This window comes from Lathamus discolor, chromosome 1, assembly GCF_037157495.1.
Source record: "Lathamus discolor isolate bLatDis1 chromosome 1, bLatDis1.hap1, whole genome shotgun sequence".
Taxonomy (NCBI): Eukaryota; Metazoa; Chordata; class Aves; order Psittaciformes; family Psittacidae; genus Lathamus; species Lathamus discolor.
The window spans coordinates 20,677,076-20,704,324 of NC_088884.1; the positions used below are offsets into that span (position 1 = coordinate 20,677,076).

Here is a 27,249-nt window from a genome sequence, read left to right on the forward strand (position 1 = left end):
CCGTCACGTGAGGGTCGTGCCTGCGCCCGGTGCCTGCGCCGCTCCCCGCGCAGCCCCGCCGCCGCCGGCCCCGGCCCGCTCCCCGGCTTCCCCGCGCCGCGCCCCGCGCTCCCATGCCCAGCAGTGAGGCGGTGCCGCTGGGGCTGGGCGCCTGCCGCAGGTCGGGGGCGCTGGGCGGGATGCTGGCGCTGGTGGCGCGGGTGCTGGAGTGGCTGCGGTCGCTGTTCTGGAAGGAGGAGATGGAGCTCACCCTGGTGGGGCTGCAGTACTCGGGCAAGACCACGCTGCTCACCGTGCTGGCGGTACGCGGCCCCCGGGGGCAGGGGCGCGGCGGGGGGCGCGCAGGGCGGAGGCGGCGGCCGCGGGCGGTGAGGCAGCGGGCCCGGCGGTGTGGCCTGGCTGGAGGGGGCCTCCCGCCCCGCCCCGCCTCGGTTCGCCTCCTCCGGCAACAAGTGCGGGCTTGGCCCCCGCCGCGGTGCCGCCTGCGGGGAAGCCCCGCCGTGCGCTGCGGGGAGGGGGCGGCGGGCGTGAGGCAGCTCCCGCATAGCTGGCAGCCTCGGGGATTTCACAGCAGGATCAGGTGCGTGCGACATGGGAGAGAGGGAGGGAGAAAGAAAATGTCTCCTGCGCTGACCGCAGAGCGTGCCCGTGCTGGGCATGGGCCCTTGCCTGTGATCGAATTGGCTTTTCACGGCCGATGTATCCCAGAGTAACTCAGAATGTGTCGTGCATCCTCCAAGGCCACAGCTCCCTTGTCAACTGCATTCTCCCCTCCCGTCAGTTGCATCAATATTAATGCCTCACACAGTTCCTTAATAACTCTTTCCCAGCATTCCATGTCTGATTTTGGCATTCCCTTCCCACTGTTGTGATGGCCTTGCAGCCTTGTTCCCCTATAATGCTGATGCTTGCCATGGCGTTTTCCACTTTGTTGCCATCTTTGTTTCTCATCTTTGTTTACTGTGCTCTCTGACCTTCATTTAGGTCCATCCTGAAAATTTACTTTCCATCGGAGAGTGGAAGCAGCTATATATGTTAAGCATGGCTCCTACTAGTCAGGAAGCTTAGTACCTACTCTTGCTGCACGTCTTGTCTGGTGAGATGTATTGCAGCTTCACCTGCCATGAGATAAAGGTTTCCAGATGTTCTTTAGCCCTTATCCTGAAAAGTTGCTAGATCACGGATCAGACAAAACTGGGATGTGTATGACCTAAAGCCAAAGAGATTGAGGCAATGATGACATGAGTATATGGTATTTGTTGTTTGCTCTTGCATACGATTCTGAGTTAAGGGAAAAACAGAAGCTTGTAACTCAGTGCGAGTGAAGAGGTAGAGACAGAGTAGGAGATAAAGAAGTGGAGTAGGGAAAGTGTACAGTGAGAGTATGTTTTGGGGGGCATCAGCAATCAATAAGCAGAAAATACCTGGATCTAGTATGTGAGTTTGTTAGACACTCAGCACAGGCCTTAGCACTCTTTGTGCCCATTGGAAGTGTTCATCTCCAAAGGACGGGCTTTGCTGAGAAAGGGGGAAAAGGCGTGATAAGTTGCATGGCTTCTTGGATTGATTTCATAAACGGAGCAAAGAAGAATACAGCACTTCAGAGACCTTGGTTACAGTTGTGTGTGGTGTTAGATTTTGTGCCTGTAACTGCTTGCCCACTCACTTATGCTAGACCACCAGTGGGATGGCATCGTATGTTTGTGTCTCTCTGGTGCTAATACTTTGAATAGCAGAGCACTGCTGTTACTACAGCTCTGATTTTACCAGTATATGTTTTGTTTAAGAGTATTCTGCAAAGCATCCATGTTCTGCTACATCTGGAGTGTCACAGACTGCAGGTTTTGTAGCTTTTGTATTTTTCAGCCTGGAGATGACACACCATGATAATCAACAAAGAAAGGTGGTTAAAGAATTTGTGAGTAAACAGTTTAAGATAAGGCAATGGCTAATAGCTTACACTTGAATACACTTTTATGGGGATGGCAAATAGACTGGGAACTCTGTTTGTGTCTGTGTGGCTAGAATGTGACAAGATTAAACTAACCGTTACAAAACAGTGGATACTTAAAATGCAAACTGCAATGGATCATATAAACAAGTGTTAAGAAAATACTGTATTTTTCCACTTCGCAAGTGTATTCAGGGATCTTATCAGACTAACACTGAATAAACACCCTTTGAGACAGCCTCCTCCCTTAAGAATTTGAAGCGTGTGTAGTAGTCCTTTGTTACCAGTGGAAACCTTGGATAATGTCCCTGTGTGGTACTATGGGTCTGCACTAATATAATTGAGTAGAATCTGGCCCATGGCTATGGGTGTGGTAGGGGGTAATGACAGTATTTATTGTCAAATCAATATTCAGCAACTTTGAAAGATGACAGCATGTTGTAGCATCAGTTACTTTCATCTGTGTCAGGATGTAATCTTTTTTTTTTTACTGAGATACAACTCTAAACTTGTTTGCACATCTTGAATATTCTCAAAATAAGTAATTTGTCATGTAAAACTTCCTTAGCAAGCAAAATGGAGCAGATTTCTTACTTTATGGTGCTTACGGCACTTGAAACAAAACACAGTAATTAGAGCTTTTGTACTAATGTGGGCAAAAGATTTGACATATTACTTTGTTTCCTTCATTGTGTGGGAAAATAAAGAACTGTAAACATAATGCTTTCTTTGTTGCTGTTTTTATTCAACCAGAATGGAAAATTTGTAGAAGACTAAAGACCAGTGAAGGGGACACTAATTCTTTGCATTCTATCCTTGATACCAGAACAGTTATAAAGGGTTTGTTTTTTTTCTGATGTCCGTCTTCCAGTTTAGCATGGTACATATGGTGTATAATTTGCTGACAAAGTGGAATCCTGACTTTCTATGAGTTTGTTTAAACAATAGCCTTCTGAATTGGCTGGCTGGTTTTTGAGGCATTCTTGTGCTTGAGTAATGATGCTACATTCTAAGGGTTTATGTATTTCTATGTGTTTATATATCTGACCTCCACAAATAAATGTGCTTTATATTTTAACAAATTAGACCAGTACGTGCTACAGGAGATAGTTACTGATTGTCTTTGTCTTACTTCGTCCAATTAAGAAGTTGTGTCACTGCTGGCTGCTTGTATCTGTATGAGGCTGCAGGTGCATTTGTCCTCACTGTTTTTTCATATTGCTGTTGACAAGTCACTGAAGCAAGGAAAGAGGAAGGAAAAAAAAAAAAAAGACTTTCAGAAACAAAAGATGGGGAGTATTGTACAGAATAGCAAGAAGGTTCCCATAGGTGAGGTTGAACAAGTAACCGATAGAAGAATCTAATTCCAAACCCCAAAATCTTTGGGGGGGTTAATTACCTGTCAAAGGTTGTACAGCTTTTAAAATCCCAGATTAAAAATAATTAATCTTAGTTTGTGAACACAAGCGAGAGGCATCGTGTGTTCTCACTCTGCCATGAGCAGGGAAAACTTGCAGAAAGCATATAAAGACCAGCAATAGCACCAGGGCGAACTGGTGACAGTGTGTGCTCTGTGAGGCACGTAGCTGCTGCAGTGCACTGTGAAGCTAGGATCACCCATTTCTCAGATGGGAGAGACATATTGGAGCATGCCCATATTCCAAAAAACACAAAGCCATGGCATAGGGGATGATGAGGTGGCTGAAGGGAATATGGCCAGATATAGAGGGAAGAGCAATGACAAGTCCAGAATGCACCATGCCTGGGAGACACAATACCTTATTAACAATACTTTTTAAAAAGAAAGCATGAATTATCCGCTAAGGTCTGAGTTTCACCTTCTCAAAAGCTGTCTTCTGTAGTGGGTACATGTGTGTAAGGTTCCCGTTATCATGATGACAAGCATCTGTCTTGTAAAAACATTTCTTGAAACTGGGGGAGGAGGTGGCAATTTGATTTTATCTTTTGGGTTTATGCTGTGCTGAGTTACTACCTTGTATTTATCTATCTTTATGGCATACTCTTAGCTTCCACAGCAGGATTCTTCTGCTGGCACCTACTCAGAAGGAAAGGGTCTGCATATAATACATTCTACAGGAGTACTCCTTCGTTGTTTATTAAATTTGGAGTTAAACCATTGGTAACAGTAGTGAGACTATAAGGAAAAATCCTGCTATAGTCAGTTTTATCATATTTTATCATATTGGGGGCTGCACTAGATGACCTTTAAAGGTCTTTTTCAAGCCAAACCATTCAATGGTTCTGTGATTCTCTATTTTGACCATGCTGCTTTCTGGCTTGCTGAAGCAGCAGATGAATTATCCAAGGTCTCATGGTTTCTGGGCTGACCTTTGTCACTGAGGAGAATAAAAGATCATTTGAAGGGCTGATATGAACAGTCTTTCTTGGCATGACAATGCATTAACGTCAGTGCTGGCCGGTGCTCTTGCAGAAAATTAATGTGATATTTTACAGTGTTGTAAGATAAAAATTCTAGATTGCAAATGAGAAACTTATCTCCTATGTATCAACTGTTTTATAATACTTTGTTCTTTTTTTTTTTTTTTTTTTTTTGTATTCTAGTCAGGGCAGTTCACAGAAGATATGATTCCTACAGTAGGCTTCAATATGAGAAAAATAACAAAAGGAAATGTTACCATAAAGGTAGGTGTGCATGTTTGAATTAATACAGAGTGAATAACTAGTAGAGAAAGCGATTTCAATTTGGAATGTGAAAGGATAGGAAATTTATTTTAAGAAGGTGGGATTATTTATCTTTCTAGCTCAGAACTTTTAAAAGGCATGTAGTTGTATATTTCTGTATTACATGAATCTAGAAATAATGAAATTTGATTTAATTATATCCATTCTGGGCAGAAACTTTGTTGCATTCTTTTGGGTTAGAAAGGTCAGAACGTTCTGGGATATTAAGGGGTTGGAGTTGACTCCTACAGGTGCTGCCTTCTCTCTCTCCCCTTCACAACTCTTAAGTGAAATCTGAAGCAGCTTTACTCCTGACTTATGCATCTCAGTGGAGAGTGTAGTTCAGATCACATAATGTTGACTGTATGGGAATGGAACATCTAATGTAATTCAGTTGTCAGGGAACCATCTCTTAGGCATCTAGAGAAATACAGATGATGACAGTTTGATTGTGATTCATGCCATAGGCATCAAAATAGAGATAAGTAACTCCTGTAGTGTTAAGGCTCTGTATTGTTTGGTTGTGAAGGGAACCTGGTTGGTTAGTCCAGATCTTCATAACTTCTGTCTAAAATGATGTAAAGGGTATATAGGTTTTTGCCTCTACCTTGACTTTTCTCTCAAAAGGGAAAGTAATTTTCTCTCCTTTCTCTCTCAGTTCTAAAGATAGAATTTTTCTTCTGGTTTGGTGTGGCTCCTAAATCTAGGGAGGACTTTCTGAAATGACCTGTAATGTGAATATAAGCAGTTGTTAGCTGCGCATTATCTCTAAAAAAGTTAGCAGGTAAAGGGTGGTAAAAGGGATCATTTACTTCTGTTGGTTGGGAGATATTACAGCTGAACTAGAAAACCCTAAACCTAAAGTTACCATAGTGGTGTAAGTGCTGTGAGTGCCTGTTATTTCTGGTTTGAGTATCCTGCTATACTTTTTCAAACTCCCACCTGACTGTAGGGCCTTCTGCTGTACATTCCAATTTTGCATCTGCTTCCTGTTACAAGCTTGCAGAGTAATCAATGGTTTCCTCTACAATTGTTTGTATGTTACAGTGCCAAGCAGAATCTTCCTTGTAAGGGGCAATAAAACCAGCCCCTCTTACAAAAAAGTCAGAAAATGAACTTCTAATGCACCTGCTTTTCTGCCTTTTAGAAGCACTGCTTTTAGAAGCACTTCTAAACTTCCATATAATGTAGCTCATGCAAGGGGCATACTAGATTTACCTTCTGGGAAACCTAGGAGAGAATCAGGCAAGTCTAGTGCGGGTGGTAGAGATTAAAGGTCAGCTTTTACAATCAGCTGAAGAGCATCATAGTGTGAGGTTTTACATTCTACTTTAAACACCCTGCACCCTTGCACCCTTTTTCCGTCTGCACCAGTGATCACATGGTAGATCAGCCAAATTATTTAGATGAAAGCAACACCTGAAACCAAACCAAACCCACCAACCAAACCAAACCTGCCCCCACCATACTAGTTTCTTTGCAGTCAGTGCCCAAGTAGTGTGCTCCTCAAACAGCTGTGTGATTGCTGGTGCCACCACTGTGTGGGAAAGTGGGATAGCCTTCTATGAGGAAGTGACTAGGTGGAGGGATGATGGTAGAGCGGTAGATGTAGTTTTTCTTGATTTCAGTAAGGCATTTGATACTGTCTCCCACAGCATCCTCATAGATAAGCTAAGGAAGTGTGGGCTTGAGGATCAAGTAGTGAGGTGGATCGAGAACTGGTTGAAAGGAAGAAGGCAGAGAGTTGTGGTCAATGGCACAGAATCTAGCTGGAGGTCTGTGACTAGTGGAGTCCCTCAGGGGTCGGTGCTGGGACCGGTGCTGTTTAATATTTTCATCAATGATCTGGATGAGGGAACTGAGTGCACCCTCAGCAAGTTCGCTGATGACACAAAACTGGGAGGAGTGGCTGACACACCAGAAGGCTGTGCTGCCATTCAGCGAGACCTGGACAGGCTGGAGAGTTGGGCGGGGAGAAACTTGATGAAATTTAACAAGGGCAAGTGTAGAGTCTTGCATCTGGGGAAGAACAACCCCATGGACCAGTACAGGTTGGGGGTTGACCTGCTGGAAAGTAGCGAAGGGGAAAGGGACCTGGGGGTCCTGGTGGATAGGAGGATGACCATGAGCCAGCAATGTGCTCTTGCGGCCAAGAAGGCAAATGGCATCTTAGGGTGCATTAGAAAGGGAGTGGTTAGTAGGTCAAGAGAGGTTCTCCTCCCCCTCTACTCAGCCTTGGTGAGGCCGCATCTGGAATATTGCGTCCAGTTCTGGGCCCCTCTGTTCAAGAAGGACAGGGAATTGCTTGAAGGAGTCCAGCGCAGAGCCACAAAGATGATTAAGGGAGTGGAACATCTCCCTTATGAGGAGAGGCTGAGGGAGCTGGGTCTCTTTAGCTTGGAGGAGACTGAGGGGTGACCTCATCAATGTTTACAAATATGTAAAGGGTAGGTGTCAGGATGATGGAGCTAGGCTTTTTTCAGTGATATCCAGTGATAGGACAAGGGGCAATGGGTGTAAACTGGAGCATAGGAAGTTCCACGTTAACATCAGGAAGAACTTCTTTACTGTAAGAGTGACAGAGCACTGGAACAGGTTGCCCAGGGGGGTTGTGGAGTCTCCTACACTGGAGATATTCAAGGCCCGCCTGGACAAGTTCCTGTGTGATGTACTGTAGGTTACCCTGCTCTTGCGGGGGGGTTGGACTAGATGATCTTTTGAGGTCCCTTCCAACCCTTGGGATTCTGTGATTCTGTGATACAGACATGGGCAGAATGATGCATTTTTGGGGGCAGCCTGGATAGATTGACTTAGATAGCTGCAAACCACCATATTTAGAGTACAAAATCTGGACAGGGAGAAAGCAGTCTCTCCATTTGGTGAGAAAAATTAAATTTTCCTTCATCCTTCCACTCTGGTAGCTGCAAACTTTTGGGCGGAACTAACACTGCCTGTTGCTAGGGGGCTGCCAGAATTACATGGTCAGTACACACACACAAACTGCTTGTGGCTTCAGATGGATCAGTGACAGTATTTAAAAAAGATAAATATTTAGTGCTATGTTGTTAGGGTTTACAAACTTTGGATGGTGTTATGTGTTCTAGTCCTTACGGTTAAATAATGATTCATATTAGTTATGAAAGAGAATTTATGGAGAAGTCAGTGGGCATTGATATCAAAAGAACATTCTGATTGATGCGGTAATTGTATAGATATTCACCCCCAAGGTTCTGTTTATTACAACAAATTAACATGTACACTAGCTATGACAGCAAGTCAAATAGAGTATTTATAACAAGAATGTTAGAAGGTACTGCCTTTGATGGTATAGCTCTCTACAAATGCAAATGCGCCCTAGGGCCATCCCATGCTTTTTTGACCTCTTACACATCAGTAGCAGATGTGTAGAACAGAAGCAGTGACAAAATTGTGATAGGACACCTCAAATGCAGGCTTACAAGCAGAAGCTGTTTGTTTCACATTAAGTAGTCAAACTGTCTTAAGTTTCCACTTCTTCAAAGATGTATTTTTTTTCCTACTGTTCTTTCGGACATGCGGGTGTTCTTTGTTCTCCTGCCTGAGCGTTCCTGTCTCTTTCAGAGGAGTACATTTGTACTGAAGCAGTACCTTACACTTGAGCTTTAGTAATGCTTCCTAATTCATCAGGAGAGGATTCTATTTTAATTATTTCTAAATGTCAGTTTCATAAACTTTTCATCTCATCTGCCTTAGATCAAAGAAGATCTGCCACTGATCAAAGAAGTCCATATATGCAACAGTCAATAAAAAAGTTACTGCATTCAACCATAGTTCATAAATAATACACAGGAATAAGAATTTCCTTTCAGTTCCCTTGTTTTCTGTCTTGCATAGGAACAGTAAGGCCGTATAGAGAAAGCATAAGCCTAATTGATTGCTGTACTGATACTGTGACAGAATTGTCAGATGTGGAAGAAAATGAGAAATTTATTAATGGTTCATTCGACTAGAGAAGCAAATCGTTTACAAGTAGACAGTATTCAAAATAAAGTGGGTTTTGAGCCAGGATAGTTCAGGCGAGTGAAGGAAATGACTAATAAGTTTGTACGCAAGTTGTCTGCACAAACGGTACTTCAAGATCACATTCATATAGGGAAGAGGTATGTTAGTTTCTGTGGAACTGTGCCTTATTTTTACCCTTTGATCTCAAAAGTCATGTTACATACAGCTATTATAATAAGGTTGTAAGAATAAGAAAATAATGCTAAAGTTATTTATATTTTTACTAGTTTCAAAAACGAGACTTGGTTTGGAAGCCAGTCTGCACAGGAAACCAGTTCTTGTGATCTCTATGAAAGTCAGAGGTATAGGGAAGTATGGCTCTTATGTATACTTATTTCCTTAAAAGCCTGTCAAGATGAAGTACTTACGCATCGCTATTCCTGTATCTAGGTAAACTGTTAAAATCTTCCACCCAATTGCTAGATATTGTTTCCAAAATTATTTTACTGTGAGAATAATGACATCAGTTGTTGATAAGTTGATGGCTGAAGAATGGTGAGGGGGACGCTTCATACTAGAATCATTTGATGAGCTATTTCCAGCCTATTCAACAAGGATTCAGAGTAGATTTTTCTTTAACCTATTCATCCCAACAAAGCAGGTTGCCTTTCTCATAAAAATACTATGATATCCAACTGTCAGCTATTATTAAAATTCCTGGATAAAGCATTATGTTACTAACTCTATGAAGTCTTTCAAATATGGTAGGAATGATCTGCATCATAAGCAGATAGGCCTTGTGTCTGACCTTTTTCAAAGGTCTCAGGCAACACTGCAAAACAGAAACAATTAAACTTACCATAACAGTGCGGCTGAGAAACCATCTGGTCAAAAGTCATCCAGTGAAGAAAAAGGCATTCTGGAAATGTAAGACTGATCACATTAGGCAAAGTGAGTTGCAGCGCCAACAAGTAAGTGATATTAATTCTTTAGCTGTTTGGTTGGATTTTTTTTCTGTATTTTGGGACAGGCCACTAAGAGGAAGCACTGTGCTAGTGCAGTGTCATTGCCTGGTTTCTTCACTGCAGCTCTCTGTAGGTTCCATAGTGTTTCAGCAGGCAACAAGAACTAAGGAGCTCTTTATTTTCTTCTGATTTTGGCAGGCATTTTTGGAAGCCGGTAGATTTGTTCTCATGCTTAGTCTGTAATCCTAGTGTGTGAAAATATGGTCACCGGCATGCCTGTGTGTATGAGTATTTATCTGAACCACACTGAAACGAAAACGTTGATTTATGCAAGCAGAAACATTTTGTACGAAGATGCCAATTTCATGTGCATTTCAGTCCAAGCTGAGGATTATCAGAAATGTAAAGCTGTCAGCTTTAACCATGAATTTTCAAATTTTGGCTTGTCAGTGAGTTTAATAACACCTGTCACCTGTTATTTCCAACAAAAGAAGAGGCAAAGAAGAAGGATTGTACTGGGCAGTATTTGAAATCTAAACAGGAAGTTTTACGGATTTTGAGGTTGTGGTTGAGGTATTAAATTACAAGATAGTCTCTAGCATCGAAATACCTAATGTACTACAGCTTAGAGATTTGTTAAAACTATTTTGATGAAGTTCATAACAAACCTAATGACTTACCACTTTTTTTCTGACCAAAAAAAAAAAATCTACTACTGAATCAATTTGGGGTTTTAATTCCAAGCAGGTTTTGCTTGCTGAGTGATTTGATTTTGATGGAATCTGTTTTTGAATCAGCTCAGTTTCACTAGTCTTTTTGCTTTGGTGGGGTTTACTGTTCAATAAGCTGGACAGTAGCTAAAAACTTTACTTGAACAAACTCAGATTTTGTGAGCCTCAGAAGGTATGCGTTTGAAACTGTTGTTTTAAATGGCTGTGAAGTTCCAGCTAACCAATCTTTCATTCTTGCAATGATAGAATAGACTCAAGTATAAAAAAGGAAGGGAGCAACACAAGCCATCTATACGCACAGGCAATGCAGCAGCTTCATTTTCCTTGCGCTTGCAGTTGGTTTTCTTGACGTAGCACCATCAGCCATTCTCCGTACCCCATGGACGTCGAGGCTGGAGGCGGCCGTCCTCAGCAGTGCTCGGGGGCCAGAGCTGCGGAGATTGGCTAGACTGCGGTCCTCCAGTTGTCACCACTAGAGGCCAGCGCCCTTCCACGGGAACTGCAGCCCTGTCTGCTGGAGGGCGAGGCCAAGCTCGCTGCTTGCTGTGTGCTCTGATGTCTGAGAGGGACATGAATCTGTGCGTTCTTCTTCCCGCTTCCTTGGTTGCAGCACTCCTACCTTCTCTGGAGAGTTGCCAAGTGTCCAAACATCCTCACAGAAACAGAATCCTTCTGCTTTTCAGCAGCAATTAAAAACCACCTTACCTGTCATCATCATCTCGTGTTATGCAGTAGTACCAGCCTCCGTGTGTACTGCCTGTATAACTGTAGTGGTGTTTAGGCATGTACAGGCTATTCTGCATGGCTTGGGTCACTTTGGAAAGGCTGTGCTGTGTTTGGGCTGATTTCAAGTCAAAATGGTCATTTCTATCAAGAAGAATTTTTGTGAGATGTCCCAGTGATTTGTGATAGTTGTGTGTAAGGAAAAAATGTACTGCTGGACTTAAAAGGGCTATGATCCACAGCAGAAAGCCCAGTTACTAGTGATACATCCCAGGGATTGTTTAGCCTATTCGCTTGGATGATGGGGCAGGTGCTGATGATACAAAACTGGGAGGAGTGGCTGGATAACAGCAGAAAGTTATGCTGCCATCCAGAGGGATCTTGACAGGCATGGGCTGACAGGACCTATATGAAGTTAAAGACGTGAAAGTACAAAGTCCACCGCAGGCTGACTGACTGAAAAGCAGCTTTATGGAAAGGAACATGGAACAGGTTGCCCAGGGAAGTTGTGAATGCTTCATCCCTGGCAGTGTTCAAGGCCAGGTTAGACAAGCCCTTGAGTAATCTGGTCCAGTGGGAGGTGCCCCCCCCACAGCAGGGGGCTTAGAACTAGATGGTCTTAAGATCCTTTCCAACCTAAACCATGCTATGATTCTGTGACCTGGGTGTCATAGTGGATACCAAGTTGGCCATTGGTGAGCAGTACACCTTTGCAACAGAGACCAACAAGCATCCTGGGCTACATTAGGAGAAGCTTTGACAGCTGGTCAAGGGTGGCAATCCCTTCCTTTTACTCAGCACTGATAAGGCCATACCTGAAGTACAAGAGGGATATGGAGCTACTAGAGAGTCCAGCAAAGAGCCATGAAGATAATTAAGGGACTGGATCATCTCTCATGTGGGGAGATGCTGAGATACCTGAAACTGTTTAGCCTAGAGTAAGAGAAGGTTTAGGGAGATCTCATCAATGCAGCCAGAAAATGTAGTCAAAGTTCTCAGTGGTGCCCAGTGACAGGACAAGTGGCAATGGGCACAAACTGAAATATGAAAAATTCCATTTAAACCATAAGAAAAAGTTTTTTTACTGTGAGGGCGATCAAACACTGAAACAGGTTGACCAGGCAAGTTCTGGAATCTCCATCCTTGGAGCAGTCTGTTGTAGGTGATGCTGCTTTGACCAGAGTGAGTTGGACTATGCAGTCTCCAAAGGCCCCTGCTAGGCTCAATGGTGGTGTGATTCTTTGAAAAGGAGTTAAATAAGGGTTAGAAAGTGTCTCAGAGAATAAGTATGGAGCATACTCAGAATTACTCAATGGTCAACTAAGAATGAAAAGTATGAAAGCACTGTTCTGTCTCATAGTTTGGGAAGAGAAGCCTTGGAGACTGTATCTGTGCTGTGAGTTGTGTGCTGCAGAGTGTGAGTCAGCATCATGACTTTGATAGGAACCTCTGCAGTGGCTGGGACAAACACATGGAGCCAGAAGGCAGTGTCTTGAGTCAGAACAGGTGGTGCTGAATGTCTCACCAGTCATTCAGAGTAACTGTTAGGACTGCTGAAAATGAGGACCAAAAGTTGATCTCAGGGAATCATCTAAACCAAACTTGTGTTTTGAGGTGAATCAAATATTTACCCAAATATCTTGGGTAACTGTTTCTTAAAATCTGTTCTTCCATGAAGAAGGTTCTACAATGTATGTTGTTTCGTACAGTGTTCTTCCACTCCAAGTGTTAGAAAGCTTTTTTTCTAGTATCTGATGAGTTGCTGTCATCACAAATTGAGCTGTTTTTCTTCTTCTATATGTGGCAGCCATTTTCTGGGAAGCGTGATGGGTTTGTTCCCCCATCCCCTCTTATAGGTCATATTTTCAAAATCTTTTCTCACCCTTTCTTTTCTCATCTGGACTTTTGTGCCTGCTCTATAGGCTGATGCTCTGAGACACTGAGGACAGGGCAGTACGTACTTCTAAAATCATGCATAACATGCTTCTGCTCTAGTACAGGCTGATTTCAGGTTTGCAACACTGTTGAAATTTAGTTTGCGAACTGCTTAAGCTTTTTGTCCTTCACCTCTACTTGGTTGTTTCCGCTTTGTGCTGGTGCACCTGGTTCCCTCTATCCAAATGGACTATTCTGAACTTGCGTGTGTTGAATTTCAGCTGCCTTATTTCAGACCACTCCTCTAGTTGCTCCGGATACTTTAGGATTCTGATCTTTTCTTTTTATCCACTCCCAGGATGAAGTTACCTGTAGTTCATATAAACATGTTCTATTCAACATCCTGTTAGGACACCTGGGAACCATAAATGCTGCCCTGATTAGCACTGTTCTCAGCAACTTTGCTTAATGCTGGGAATCTGTCGGGATTCCTCAGACACGAGAGACAGCAGCAAGGAGAACACGAGGAGAATGCCAGAAAGTTGCTCTGTGGGTTTAAGTCTGTCATGAGAGAATGTCCTTTTCTAATCTGCCAGTATTAGATTACTTTTTCACAGCATATACACTGTTGCACATCTTCCTGACTTTTCTGTGCTGTTGAGCAAATAGTAAGTTTTGCTTTCATGGCTATATGTTCTTCAAGGACAAGCAAAATTAATCACTACATTAGTATTGATCATCTCTTTTGAGCTATCAGAGTCCTTGCTTCTGGTCCCCTTGCCATCAGTCTTCCAAGTGCAAGTTCTGCCTATAACTTATATGCCTGCTTTCACCAGAATATCTTGGATTTCAGTGTCTGTAGGCTATGCGGAAAGAGGGTACAAGGGACTGCACATGGTCATGCAGAATTAGGGCTTTCTGCTTTAGGGGCAACACTATCGGGGCTAGGATGGGTTGGCTCTTCTGCTTAGATGTGTGCTACCTCTTGATTGAGATGATTACAGTCTTCCCTCTAAAGCTGCATTCACTGGAACTCTCCTGCCTTAGAACACAACATGGAGGTAAGCAGCATGAGGCTCAAAAAGCAGTTTCTGAGAACAGACTTTGCTTTTGTATCCTGTTTATAGTCCATGTGTTGATTCTTCCAACATTGTATCTCTGATAAAATGTCAAATACACCCTGGTCGTTGAGAAATACCCCTTCCCATTAAAAATGCCTCTGTGCTTGTTCTCAGGAGTTGAAGATTGTTTTTTGTTGTTTTTTTTTTTTTTCCTGTCTGATGCTACTGAAATAAAATACCCAGTTGAAAAAATGCTTGAAACTTGGACGTTATCACCAGTGAGGAGTAACAACAGGGTTCTTAAAGGGCCAAGACTGATTTCAAAGAACACAGTCTTTTGGGAACAATTGCCTACAGAAGATGTAGCCATGTGGCTTTTCTTTTTTTTTTTTTTTTTCATCTTTAAGAGCAACTGTAAAGGCATTTCTGAAATACAGGATAGTAGGTGGATAGTATGTATTCTAAGGTAGTAAGGTATTCTAGCTTCCATAATAGGTTACATGGCTGGTACGCCTAGTAAGGCTCTAGAGTTATGTGCCCACAAGGCAGTTTATTAAAAAATTTAAGGTTATTTGGTTTAGCTTTTTATTTTTTCCCTTGATTAGATGGGGAAGCTGCACATTACTGGTTGAAGACTCTAGTCTAGTATAAATGACTGTTTCAGATTTTTCTCCCTGGAATTTAGCCAGATGAAAGAGGAGAAAGCCAGCCTGAGCCAGATTATCTGAACTCAGTGGAGAGCAGTGGGTGCTTTGCAGGAATGCTTCATCTAGGAGGCAAGATAAGACAGATGCAATCATTAGAATTTCCTCACTTCTTTGTTCAGGTTAGGTTTTATGGCTGATATTTTCTGAATACTTCCAAGCAGAAAGATATATTTCTCAGTTCCAAGTATTTGTAGTGTTGGATTCATCTTGTAAATTAAGATGTCTGAATGTAAACAGCTATACATCTGCAGTGAGGGTTAAGCTCCTTTAACAGTAGTCAGAGGAGCTCTAGTCAGTACTGTCAAGCCTAGAGCGTAATTTTTGACAAATTACCTAACGAAGATGTTGCGTCTGGTCAGCTGAATGGCTGTCTAGGCTTCACTGATTGCTGTGAAATCCTGGGTACTGAACCCATGCAATGACATTGAGATGCAGACGTGTCATTGTACACATCTCTGTCCACAAGAAATACCTACCCAGCATGTCTGAAAAAAGCCATGTAAACTGTCATCTAGAAAATAACTTTTCCTGAAACTGTCTGATTAACTGACAAGCCTTCCCACAATATAAGCTGATTAGCAGAAACACAAACAGACTGTTAATGAGCCTTCCTGTAACCGAAAGCCTTCAAAAACCTTTGTACCTATTCCCCAACTGCATTTTTGCTCAACTGTCATGATACATCTCTGTACAAAGGAAAAGGATTTGCTCCTCAGTGTACTTGGTAGATGCGGTCTTAAGAAGGAGCCTTTTAGCCACAGAAAGAAATTGAAAAAGAGACATATCCAGACAGAGATTCCTGTTTTAGGAGAATTTGATTTAACAAGTATGTATAAGCACTAAGGTAAATGATGATTCCAAAATATGGTGATTAATCTAGTTTAAAAATTAAAACATTGCATTATTTTATGATAGTGTAGACCTGCAAGCACAATTAGAAGTACTGCTTTATAGGAATAGACGGGGACAATAATGGTTTACAAAATGCAGTAGAAGTGAGACGTATGCCTTTGAGACTGAGCCTAAACAACAACTTGAGATCTTAATTTCCTGTGAGACAGTGGGGCGAGGTATTAAGGAAACTTTTTCTCTCTTTAGTTTGGTCATTCTGTAGATATTTTCTGATTCTTAAAATCATCTGGTCTTCTAGGGATAAAATTGCCTCTTAAACACTATAAAAATCTTATTGTCGAGGGACCAATGAAAGCCATGGGAGAAATTTGAAGTCATGTCTCTTAAAAAACACCCAGACAAAATAAACTTCTTTTTATAGCTGTTTATTCTGCTCTTAAGGTGTAGTCACCTGCCTTTCCCAGTTCACACCGAGAATATACTTTTTACCTGTGTATTAAATACTGAGATACAAAAATAGGTGATTTACAAAATATGAAAGGCTCACACAAGCTTTAACATTAAGGACTCTCCCCCTTCCTTCCTGGGTGCCACTTGTATTCTCACAGTTCTGTCTGTTCTGTGATGTACTGTGGAAATGGTTTGGGGCAGAGACTTGTGTTTTGAATAAATTAGTCAACTCTGTCACTGGTTATGCAATGTAATAAAGAGGATTAGAAAGTTGCTACTATCAGCATAATAATTTCATAGGCAAAGAGGTGAAAATTGTTTAAAATTTATTTAATTCATTTATTTTTTCCCTTTTTCAGATTATTATCATTTAATGTATTAAGGTAAACTGGGTTCCCAAGCACTATTAAAAACACCTAGTCTATGTGGTGTCCTCCATGTTGTACTTTAATGAATAGCTATAAGCCTTTTTAGGGAAACTGATTGGAAATGTCTTACCTTTCCGTTGTTTTGAGGAGACTTTTTCTGCTAATTATAATCATACTTGTTCTACAGTGCAATTTAATGTAGTATGAATATAGTATATCATCAACAAGGACAAAACCAGTATTTCTGTCTTAATATTATTTATGTTGTGATTGGTCCAGGCTACATCATCTTGTAGATTTTTGTGGCTACCAGGAATAATTGTCATCAGTCTCCAAGAATCTAATCTTACTACTGGCCTTCCCTGTCCTCTTTCCCCTTCTTTCTTCTCTAATCTACCAAGAAAATAATTCAGTTTCTTTTTCTGGACACCCAGATGTGCAGCAGATGGTTACTGATAGTTTCAAGGTCCTGATGAGTTATTGGTATAGTGTTGGTGTGAGGTTTGTCATCTAGCTATCATACTGAACTGTGTACTCAAGTTTTTAACATAAAAGGTTTATTTTATTAATACTTTTAAAATAGCACTTTAAATGTCAGTGCAGATAGTATTTGATGCTCAGTTCATGGTCAGAAGTTCATGGTTAGAGGTTCACTCAAACCTCTTTCATATGTAAAATTCTTGATCTTATACAGGGGATCAGAGGCAGTCTACATTTAGGTGACATTAATTTTATGCCAGAAGGAACGGTAAGATCAGCCACGAAATGTTTTACTAGTGAACTGGGAAATACTTCTTTCTAAAATACGAACATAAGGTGTTGATAGAGAAATTAATACCTAAATATGCTTTATGAATTGTGGAATTAAAAATACAGTCCACAATTTTAGTTGAATAAGGCCTTTTTATCCCAAGAGTCTATTAAGTCTTTGTGCAAGTCTTTGTTGTCACAGCAGGTTTAATGTGTCTGGATTTATAAAGTAGAAATATGGAAACAACTCTTAAGAAAATTTTGTTTCTGTGTATGTTACTCCCAAATGTAGTTTGTGCTGTAGTGGATATGCCTCCTAGATCTGCTATACGGTACATGATGTTTTCCTAGCTAAATCTGATTAAGATAGGAAATGATTACTTATCTTTATCCTTAATATATGAACAATTCAGTTCCTTCTATTTTTCAGTGTTCATCACTATTTTGATAGGTGTACCACTAGTAACACAAGGGTCTACATCATCACATAGCCTTTGCCTGCATAGTTTAAATCCTTTCCCTTATATTTTGATCTTGGAAATAGTTTTGAAACAAGATTACAGTAACCCACCCAAAATACTGATTTTCTGCAAGCAAAGGAGAATAAGTAACTCCTGTACAGATAAATAATATGTTAGCCTTTTAACCATAAAGGATTCAGTAGGATTGCTGGATACTAATAGCATGCTTAAGTATTGCAGGATTGGAGCTTTATAAAATCCCAAGCAGAATTTGAGGTTTCTTAAGATTCACTGATTAATCTTTCAGACCTACCCTATACTACTGTTTCCTTTCTGGTTCTGGTCAGTTAATCCATGTGTCTTTTAAAGCACATTTGATGAACAAATGTGAGATCTGTGGAGGTATCGGAGCACCCTGGAGTATATTATCCTTTTCGTGGATTTAATCTGCTCTCTGACCAACTCTTTATTTACTGAATATCTTTACTTAATATTTTATAGGTCTCCCTAGACCCATAAAAAATGCAACTTCATAACTGTTTTCATACAATGGTACTATTCTTTCTGGGTTTTAAACCGCGTATTTGCAATAATTCACTTTGGTATCTGAGGAAGACTTTTCTTGGAGTGGGAAGGGCAGCATTCTCTAAATGGACATTTGGAGCTGCTATTGTCACAGGACTGACTTGTCCTGTGAATGTGCTTGTCCCACTCTATTGTCTTAAAGGGTCTGAGAAGACCAGTCTCTTGAGGAAGGTCACTTGGAAAACTGCCTTCGTCTAGGCATTGTCAATGCAATCTGCATGCTGCGTGTAAGGGTTCTGCTATTACTACTGTGTAGTTCAAAAACATGGTGGGGTTGAGGTGTTCTTACCTTTTCCAGGTATGGGACATTGGAGGGCAGCCAAGGTTTCGAAGCATGTGGGAGCGTTACTGCAGAGGAGTCAATGCAGTTGTGTAAGTTTTCTTCTGTATGCCTATACAAAATGTATTTTAAAATATATATTTATATAGGTATGCTTTTCTTTTTGTCCACCTGTATCACATAGGAAGACCCAACATGATAAAAGTAGTGTGTTTTACACATCCAGCAGCCCAGATGCATAAGTAATGGCATGTTCCAGGCCATTTTTTCCCCATGGCCTGTATTTGATTTTGTATCTTTGTGATTTAATAAATCCAAGCCTTATACAACTCAGGACTGTTCTAATGCTATTGTCAGTGCAACCATACTTGTCAAATTTCAGATGTTTTAATGCAACTTTCTGCAAGGAATGGTCAATATCATAACTAACTATATTCCCATTGCAGTTACATGGTGGATGCAGCAGACATAGAAAAAGTAGAAGCTTCAAAGAATGAGCTACACAGTTTGATAGATAAACCACAATTGCATGGAATTCCAGTAAGTGTTTTATTATTCTTACCCAAATGTAGACAATGTAGCCTAAATCCTCATGGATTGGTTCCTCTAGACTCTTAAAAATACTAGTGTCAGTATGATGCAGCCTTGATGTATTGAGTGCTGTTAGAAAAATGATTGTGATATTTTTTCAGCCATCTGAGCCATCTTATCAGTGCTGCAGTGTGGTTGTAGGTTTTATTGTCTAAAGGTCGGAATAGATTTGGGAAAGAATTGTTTTTATATGTGGCATTTTTGGACAGTAATTACTTCTAGTCAGTCCCCTTGTTGGCTGTGTTTGAACCAGTGACCCAGATATATTTCTGGCAGTATCTTAAGGCATATGAGATTTGTCTTTCTGAAGGTTGGCAGATGCATTAGATAATGTCATCTGCTTCCAGAGACTGTGGAGGAGTTTGACTTTTTATGTGTCTCGACTTTTTCTTGACTGTTTAGTTTTTCAAACCATGTGGTAAAAAATGCAAATATACATCTGTTCTCCAGCAGGAAGTGTCAAAGAATAGTATATTCTGCTGAACTTCTAGTGAGGAACTTCGAAGTTGTAAACTAGCCGGTTAATTAAATCTAATCTGCCAGTTTAGACTAGAAGGAATCCATCAGGTTAGCGCTGATCTTTGCTGATATCACCAAGTGTTTGTACCTTTGATTATAAGAAGGAAAACAATGGTACGTACAAATCAGGAAGAAGGTACAACTTGATGGCTGCTGCTTGGCCGCTTTTTTGTAAGCAAATATTGGGACATTTGCCCAGTGCATGTGATCAAAGTCAACTGAGAATGAGTAGACAGACAGCCAACATGAAATCATTGTGAGAAAAAAGTTCTTGCGCATCCATCCTTGAAAAAGAATTTTTCAAGTGACTCTTCATAATTTTTATAAGGCTTGCTATTACTGTTCTGTTTCTGTATGCTAAGTGTGTATTGAATATATCCTGCAGAAGTCTGTAGTCATGCTATACATGGCGAGTGACATTGTCCTTTGTTCTGGCTTCACATCCGGTTTTACTTCTCACTTTTCCTTCCTGAAATGATAGGTCTTTCATATCTTCAGAAGTATTTAATTAAGTTCTTTTCCTTTTATATGTTATAATATCATATTCCAGTTGCCCAGCCTGACCAGCACAGTAATTTCCAAGATGCAGTAATGTGTTTTTTACTTACTTCTATTTCATAGGTAGTAACTAGTATTGAACTTCCTCCAATTTATTGTATGCAGGCTTTAGCATTATAGATTTTAAAGTAGCTTTATTAATCTGAGTCTGCAAGTAATGAGTTCTAATGTGTTCCAGATTCATGGAAAATAGTGGGACAGTCTTGACTCAGAATTGTAATACATCTGGAAAACAGTAATGCAACCATAATTAGAAAAGCCTTCCCATTGCTTACTTTATCTTACAGTGTGCTCAACCCATTTATCTGACCTTAGTTTATACTTGAAGCCTTAAGCATTTTGTAGCAACTCTTAAGTTCCAGCACCTATTCAGTAATTTTCCTGCATTTCCCAGACTTAATTCGAAATGGCTGCCTTTCTGATTTCTACCATGGATGCTTGAAGTGGAGGGCAAGCAATCAGTCATATTGCTGGTGCTTTGATGATACAGGGTTTGGTTGCCTGACTGTTTAGTATGTCAGTGTTTAGATTCTCTAGAGAGAAGTCTGTCTGGGTCTCGAGGACCCAGCCTGTATTGCTGGGGTCCTACTTTTGATTAACATTAGTCTGGTCTTGTGAATTGAATGTCTGTTGATGGCTTGAGTGCACCCAGGGCATGCTCTCCGCAAGGTTTAGTTGCATTCAATCTGACACCATCCTATAATGCCATTCAGAAAGGAGATTCACTTCCAGAGGAGACTTCTGGTACTGATACAGCCAGAAATAACAGAGGGTGTGCATACAGTATCTGACCTGTATGAGGAGCAAGATTTCCATGATGCTTCCACAGTCATTAGTCATTTTGAATATGTGTGCTGTTGCAGAACTACTTAGATGCAAGATCCAAAATAATGCAAACAAATGGTTAAAGACAAAAATAAACGTTTATTGCTCTTGACTTTAACATTCATATGAATGATTTCTTTCAGGTGTTAGTCCTTGGAAATAAAAGAGACCTCCCAGGTGCACTGGATGAAAAGCAGTTAATTGAGAAATTGTAAGTAGCTGTAAAAAGCTGCAACACTGTGAAATTTTATATGTAAGAGAAAATCACTAGTAGTGTATGGCAATAACCAGCTATAACAGATTCCATTTTACATTCTCAGATACTCCAAGTTCTGCTGGCAACTGAAATAGCAATCTAGGCTAACTGACTGCAGTAGATTTGAACCTCTTGATGATTATTTCACTTGTATAAAGTTGTTTCAGATAATCTTGTTTTCTCATCACTGAAGATACAACTGCTATACATAGCAATAGGCTTACTTACACTTTTCAGAGTACATTGCTCAGTAATGCTCATATGGCATTAGAACAGAGCCATTTCAAACTACTGTCTGTAAATTTAAGCAATTCAAATATTTTTGGCACATATCCAAAGCATATACTTATGGATTACTGAAACTAACTTAAAGTGATGCATTGCAAGGGTAATTGTAAAGGAAATACACAATTTTGTGAAAATGGCCAATATAGCACTAATTTTGCAGAATAGGGTTCTGCATCTCAAATCACAGAATTTTAATCAGTAGGCAGTGAAGTTTCAGTATAGAAGGCTGGGGAGGCCTGTCAGAAATCTGGAGAGGGACTTTTTACAAGGGCATGTAGTGGTAGGACAAGGGGTGATGTCTTTAAACTGAAAGAGGGGAGATTTAAACTGGATACTAGGAAGGAGTTCTTTACTGCAAGGGTAGTGAGACACTGGCACAGGTCACCCAGAGAAGCTGTGGCTGCCCTATGCCTGGCAGTGTTCAAGGCCAGATTGGATGGGGTTTTGAGTAACCTGGTCTTGTGGAAGGTGTCTCTGCTCATTGCAGGGGAGTTGGAACAAGACAATCTTTAAGGTCCCTTCCAACCTAAACCATTCTGTAATTCTGTGGTCCAGAGGCTAAGCAACTAAACTGGGACTTAGGAAACATAATGGCTAAGGTTGGAAGGACCCTCCTTGTCCACCCACCTGCTCAAGCAGAGCCATCTAGAGCTGTGATTGCCCTGGACTGTGTCCAGACAGCTTTTGAGTATCTTAAAGACTTTACAACCTCTGTGGGCAACCTGTGCTAGTGCTTAGTCACCCTCAGAGGTAATGTTCAGAGGAGGCCTTGCCTCTTACCCTATCACTGGGCTCCATCTTCTTTACAGCCTTCTTTCAGATATTTGTACACATTAATAAGATACCCCCTCAGCCTTTTCTTCTCTAGGCTGGAGTCCCAGTTCTCTCAGCCTTTCCTGATACATGAAATGCTCCACTGCCTTAATGGTTTTAGTGGCCCTTCACAGGACTCTCTCCAGCAGCTTCACACCAATCTTGTACTGGGTAGCTCAGAACTGGATGCAGCACTCAATTATAACCTAACCAGAGCTAAGTAGAAGGGAAGGACCACCTCCCTTGACCTGCTGGCAACACTCCTCCTAATGCAACCCAGGATACCATTAGCCTTTTTTGCCACATTGCTGGGTCATGTTCAACTGGGTGTCCACCCAGGTTGCTTTCTGCAAAGTAGCTTTCCCAGGCACTGCTCTCCCCTCATCTACCAAGCTGTAGATCTCATTGTAGAAGGTTATCAAGTTGGCCAAGCATGATATCCCCTTTGTGAATCCATGCTGACTACTCCTGATCACCACCTTATCTGTCACATGCCTGGAAAGTTTCCAGGATTAGTTGCTCCATCACCTTCCCAGAGATCAAAGGTGAGGCGGACTGTCATGTAGTTCCCTGGGTCCTCCTTCCTGCTCTTTCTGAAGACAAGAGTGCAATTTGCTTTTCTCTACTCTTCAGGCGTCTCTCCCAGTCATCATGATCATTCAGAGGTTATCAGGAGTGGCCTCACAATGACATCAGCCAGCTCCCCCATTCCTCCTCGATATATCCCACCAGGGCCCATGTAATTCTCTCTGTCTGATTTGCTGTGTATTTCCTGACCTGATTTTCTGTCAAGAGTACAGCTTCGTTGCTCCAGACTTTCCCCCTGGCGTCTGGAGCATCTGATTCCTGAAGGCTAATCTTGCTAGCAAAAGCAGCATTCAGCACTTCTGCCTCTTCTTTGTCCTGTGTAACCAGGTTGCCTGTCTCTTTGAGCAGTGGGCCCATATTTTCTCTTTTCTTCCATTTGTTGCTTACGTATTTACAGAAGTCGTTCTTGTTGCCTTTGACATTCCTCCAATTTCGGTTGGGCTTTGGATGTCCTAACTGTGTCTCTGCATGCTTGGACAATGTTTCTGTGTTCTTCCTAGGTTGCCTGTCCCTGCTTCCACCTTCTGTATGTGTCCTTTTTGTAACAGGGTTTTGCCAGGAGCTCATTGTTCATCCACTTATGCCTCCTGGCTGCTTTTTTCTGGACTTGCTAGGATGGGCTGCTTCTGAGTTTGGAGATTATCCTTGAATATTAACCAGCTTACTTGAGCCCTTCTTTGCTACAGGGCCTTATCCCATGGGACTTTTCCAAGCAGATTCCTGAAGAGGCCAAGTCTGCTCTCCTGAAGTTCAGGAAGGTCACTGGCTCTTTATTAGAGTCTCTTGTGTGATCTCAAAACTCTTTCCTTTTTGGTGCCTCCACTCTCCCTTTCATTTGAGTACTGTTGCTTAAGAGTTAGAGATAAAAACACTGTATTCAAAGGAAAAAGAGTAGAAGATGAACACTAAGTTAAAGAGATGTGGGGGGTTTTGTGTGCAGTAGCATATTTTAAAAATTTAATATCTGAGGATAGATTTGAACCTACTGAGTGAAAAGCAAGAAGCATGTAATTTAATGGAAATTTCTGTTTTCAGTTTTTGTGGAGTTGCAGTACCACTTATTTTATTGTTTCTGTTTCTGTAGAAACCTTTCAGCGATTCAAGACAGAGAAATCTGCTGCTACTCTATTTCCTGTAAAGAGAAGGATAACATTGGTAAGCTTCTTTAGTTTTACAGCATCATTAGTGTATATTTTGTACTTTGGGTCTGATGTTAAAAATGTTAATGAGGTTTGAATATCTAACTCCAACATATAACTGAAGATCTCTCTTTACTTTGTAAGATTTGTTGCAAATATTGCATGCAGTTGTATCTGTTTTGACATAGAATTATGAGTAATTTTAAAGTCACTTGTAGAACTATTTAGTTCCATGAGAAGTTAAGAAATTAATTTGACAGGAGCCTTGGAAAAGCACATCTAAACCCCAGAGTATTTGAATCCCTCACAAAATAGTAACTGGATATGAAGGCCTTCCAGTTCTAGCTGACACCTAAAAGATTTTGTTAATTGTTTTGCTCAATGTGTGGTTTTACTTTGTAAGTGGGTCTTACATGCATGTGGCTGTATGGCAGTGTTCCTCAAACTGTGGGACTAGTGCTTTTGTCCTGTTGGAGACTCAAATAGTGTATCCTGAAGTCAGGGTAAGTGAAGGGCAGCGAAGGTGATTGAGATTTAGAAACGCAGTGCTTGATCCTCATCGAATTGGCAAGGCTGTAGTGGAGGATCTCAAGAGTTCTGTTGCAACTAGAAGTTGGTAAAAACGGCTTAATTTCTGAAAGGGTCCTGGAGAGAATAGTTTTTGATCCTGGTTCATTTATATGGATGGCCTGGAGGAGAAAAGCGTGCAAAAAAGGCATGCTAAAATTTGCAAATGGGAAAATAGTGAAAAGAATGATTGTTAATGCAGAGGGATGTTGATCACTTACTTGTGTAAGTCCTGGAACTGGTAATGAAAAAGACTCAAATCCTAATGGAGAATCACTAAAGTATCTTTCAGTGTAACATCATGCCTAGAAAGGCTAACCTGGCTCCCTAGTATTTGCCCAAAGAACTAACAGATGGGATCAGACTATATATATATCACATGTGATTGGAACTGTGTGGGCATTACTGGAACGCTTGTGTGCTGTCTTTTGAGAAAGAGCTTGAGAAACTGAAAAGAGGTTGGGCAAAAACCTAGGGAGATCAAAGAACTGAAAAATATAATTTATAGTGAAAAACTAGAATGAAAATATATTTAGCTTATTAGTGATGAAACTTCTAGGCTGTTAAAAAGACTGGCAGCTGTCTTCTGCTGCATTTTTGATTGATGTTTTTGCAGTTGAATGAGATGATAGTGCAAATTGCAGGCTAATGGGTCTCATCAGGAAGTGCAGGTGTAAGGCTGCCAGTTACTGTGTCCTGAGAGACAGAAACTCTGTGAAGATGAGTATATAGTTATTAGCTTTGGTTTAGATTCTGCGGGGTGCTTCTCTCTGCAGTCTTGGTGCCTAAGCTGGTCTGCCAGAATATTCATGGAATGCTGTCTGGAATTTAGGACAGATGTGGTAACAAATTTAAATTTGGAGCTAGAGCTGTTGCTCCCCCCTGACATTCTTCCTACCTCCCTGACAGATGTTACTGCCTTGAGGCAAAAACATCTAAGCTGCTCATGAATCAGTTTGTGAACTGCTGCCGTTTTCAGCCCAATGCATTAGATTGTATCAGGAGGGTTACTAATTTCAGCTATCAAATTTGAGTCCAGTGTTGCATGTCTTTCAGAGACCTTGGACTCCTACAACCTGCCTTAATGGCTTCTTAATGCTCTGTCAGATGTTTGTCCTTCTCTTCGCTTCTGGTTGTGTATTTCTTCCTTTGTTCCCACACAGCATTTCATTCTAGTCTGGATTTTACCATTCATTTTATGATAATTTTAAATCTTTGCTTTTCCAACAGTTCTTCATCTGTAAGTTGGAGAACTTGATGTCAGTCATCGTATTTCAAGAATACAAAATGCACATAATTTAAAAACAAACAACAAGATTAAAAAACCCTTTCCTGGAGTTTTCAATACTGAATTTTTAATGAGGTGTAAATGAGAGCCTGTGGTTTCTGGGGCTTTGTTTGTTTGTATTAACCTGCTGGTGTTCTGTTGTCCTTTTACGTTCTGCAAACAGACTGTTGAGTTTTTCATTTTGTTTTATCTATCCTGGCAGACATAACACTACAATGGCTTATTCAGCACTCCAAATCAAGACACTGTTGAAGAAACTTTTTCCTGAGGATAACTCCCAATCACTTTGACTCCTATCAGCTACACACAACTGAAAAGATAAAGAACACAACTGTGTATTACCAGGACTCACCGTGGTCGTATTTGTTAACAGAAGTAAAACTGAGTTATAGCTTGTCTCTCTATTTTGGTTCTTTTTCTTGTTATTTATTTATTTATTTTTTAATCCAGATATTTGTCTGTCTAGGTGAAACTCCTGAATGCCTTAATACAAGACTGAAAGAAATAATACTTTGGGGGGCTGAAATGTTTAAGTTTATGCATGTGAATTGTCAGATACTTAGTAATTTTTTCTAATTTGAAACTGAATAAACTGCACAGTGGAAACATATGGCTGTTTTGAACACATCATATAATTATTCATACACGTTTTCCCTGCAAACATCTGTAGTTAAGTATCAATAATCAATTAAAACCACTGTTAAAAATATCTTATTCATACAAAACACTGTTAATCAGCTGTCATTGTTAAGAAGTTATTTCCAATGTTGGGTATCTGTAGTTATACAATTTTTCAGGTTAATAATGTGAATTATTCATATGAATATTTTTTGGGAATTGACACATAAACCAAACTCTAGGCTATCCTGTTCTCTGTTGGTAGTGGAAAGAGTAGAATTGCAGTGGATATTTTTCTCCCCTAAACACAGAATGAAGCACAGAGAGAGAGCAGATCATAGAATAGTTAGGGTTGGAAAGGACCTTAAGATCATCTAGTTCCAACCCCCTGCCATGGGCAGGGGCACCTCACACTAAACCGTGTCACCCAAGGCTCTGTCTGCCCTGGCCTTGAACACTGCCAGGGATGGAGCTTTTAGCACTTGTTCGGGCAACCTGTTCCAGTGCCTTACCACCCTGACAGTAAAGAACTTCCTTACGTCTGACCTAATGATGAGGTCGTATGCATCTTTTCTGAAATTACTACCCCCAAAAAATTAATGGATTTCCTAAGCATTTTTATTGTGAATGAAATAATTTTCATAGTGTTTCTGGACTACTCTTTCCATTCCTCAATTATGCAGAAGTTTTGAGCGTACACTGTAGCATAGCTGGGCTCTGAAGTAGGATTATTTATTTTGAAACAGATTAAAGGAG

The 27,249-nt window shown here is 40.9% G+C and overlaps 1 protein-coding gene across 1 annotated transcript; it reads left to right on the forward strand.

Annotated features, from left to right (window-relative positions):
* LOC136006774 (ADP-ribosylation factor-like protein 8B) lies at positions 1–26,485 on the forward strand. Its single transcript, XM_065664862.1, has 7 exons — positions 1–302; positions 4,535–4,615; positions 18,462–18,535; positions 18,890–18,983; positions 21,080–21,147; positions 23,966–24,036; positions 26,078–26,485. The coding sequence occupies exons 1-7, from the start codon at positions 114–116 to the stop codon at positions 26,125–26,127; spliced, it is 627 nt and encodes a 208-aa protein (XP_065520934.1). The 5' UTR covers positions 1–113; the 3' UTR covers positions 26,128–26,485.
* Positions 26,486–27,249: the final 764 nt, after the last annotated feature.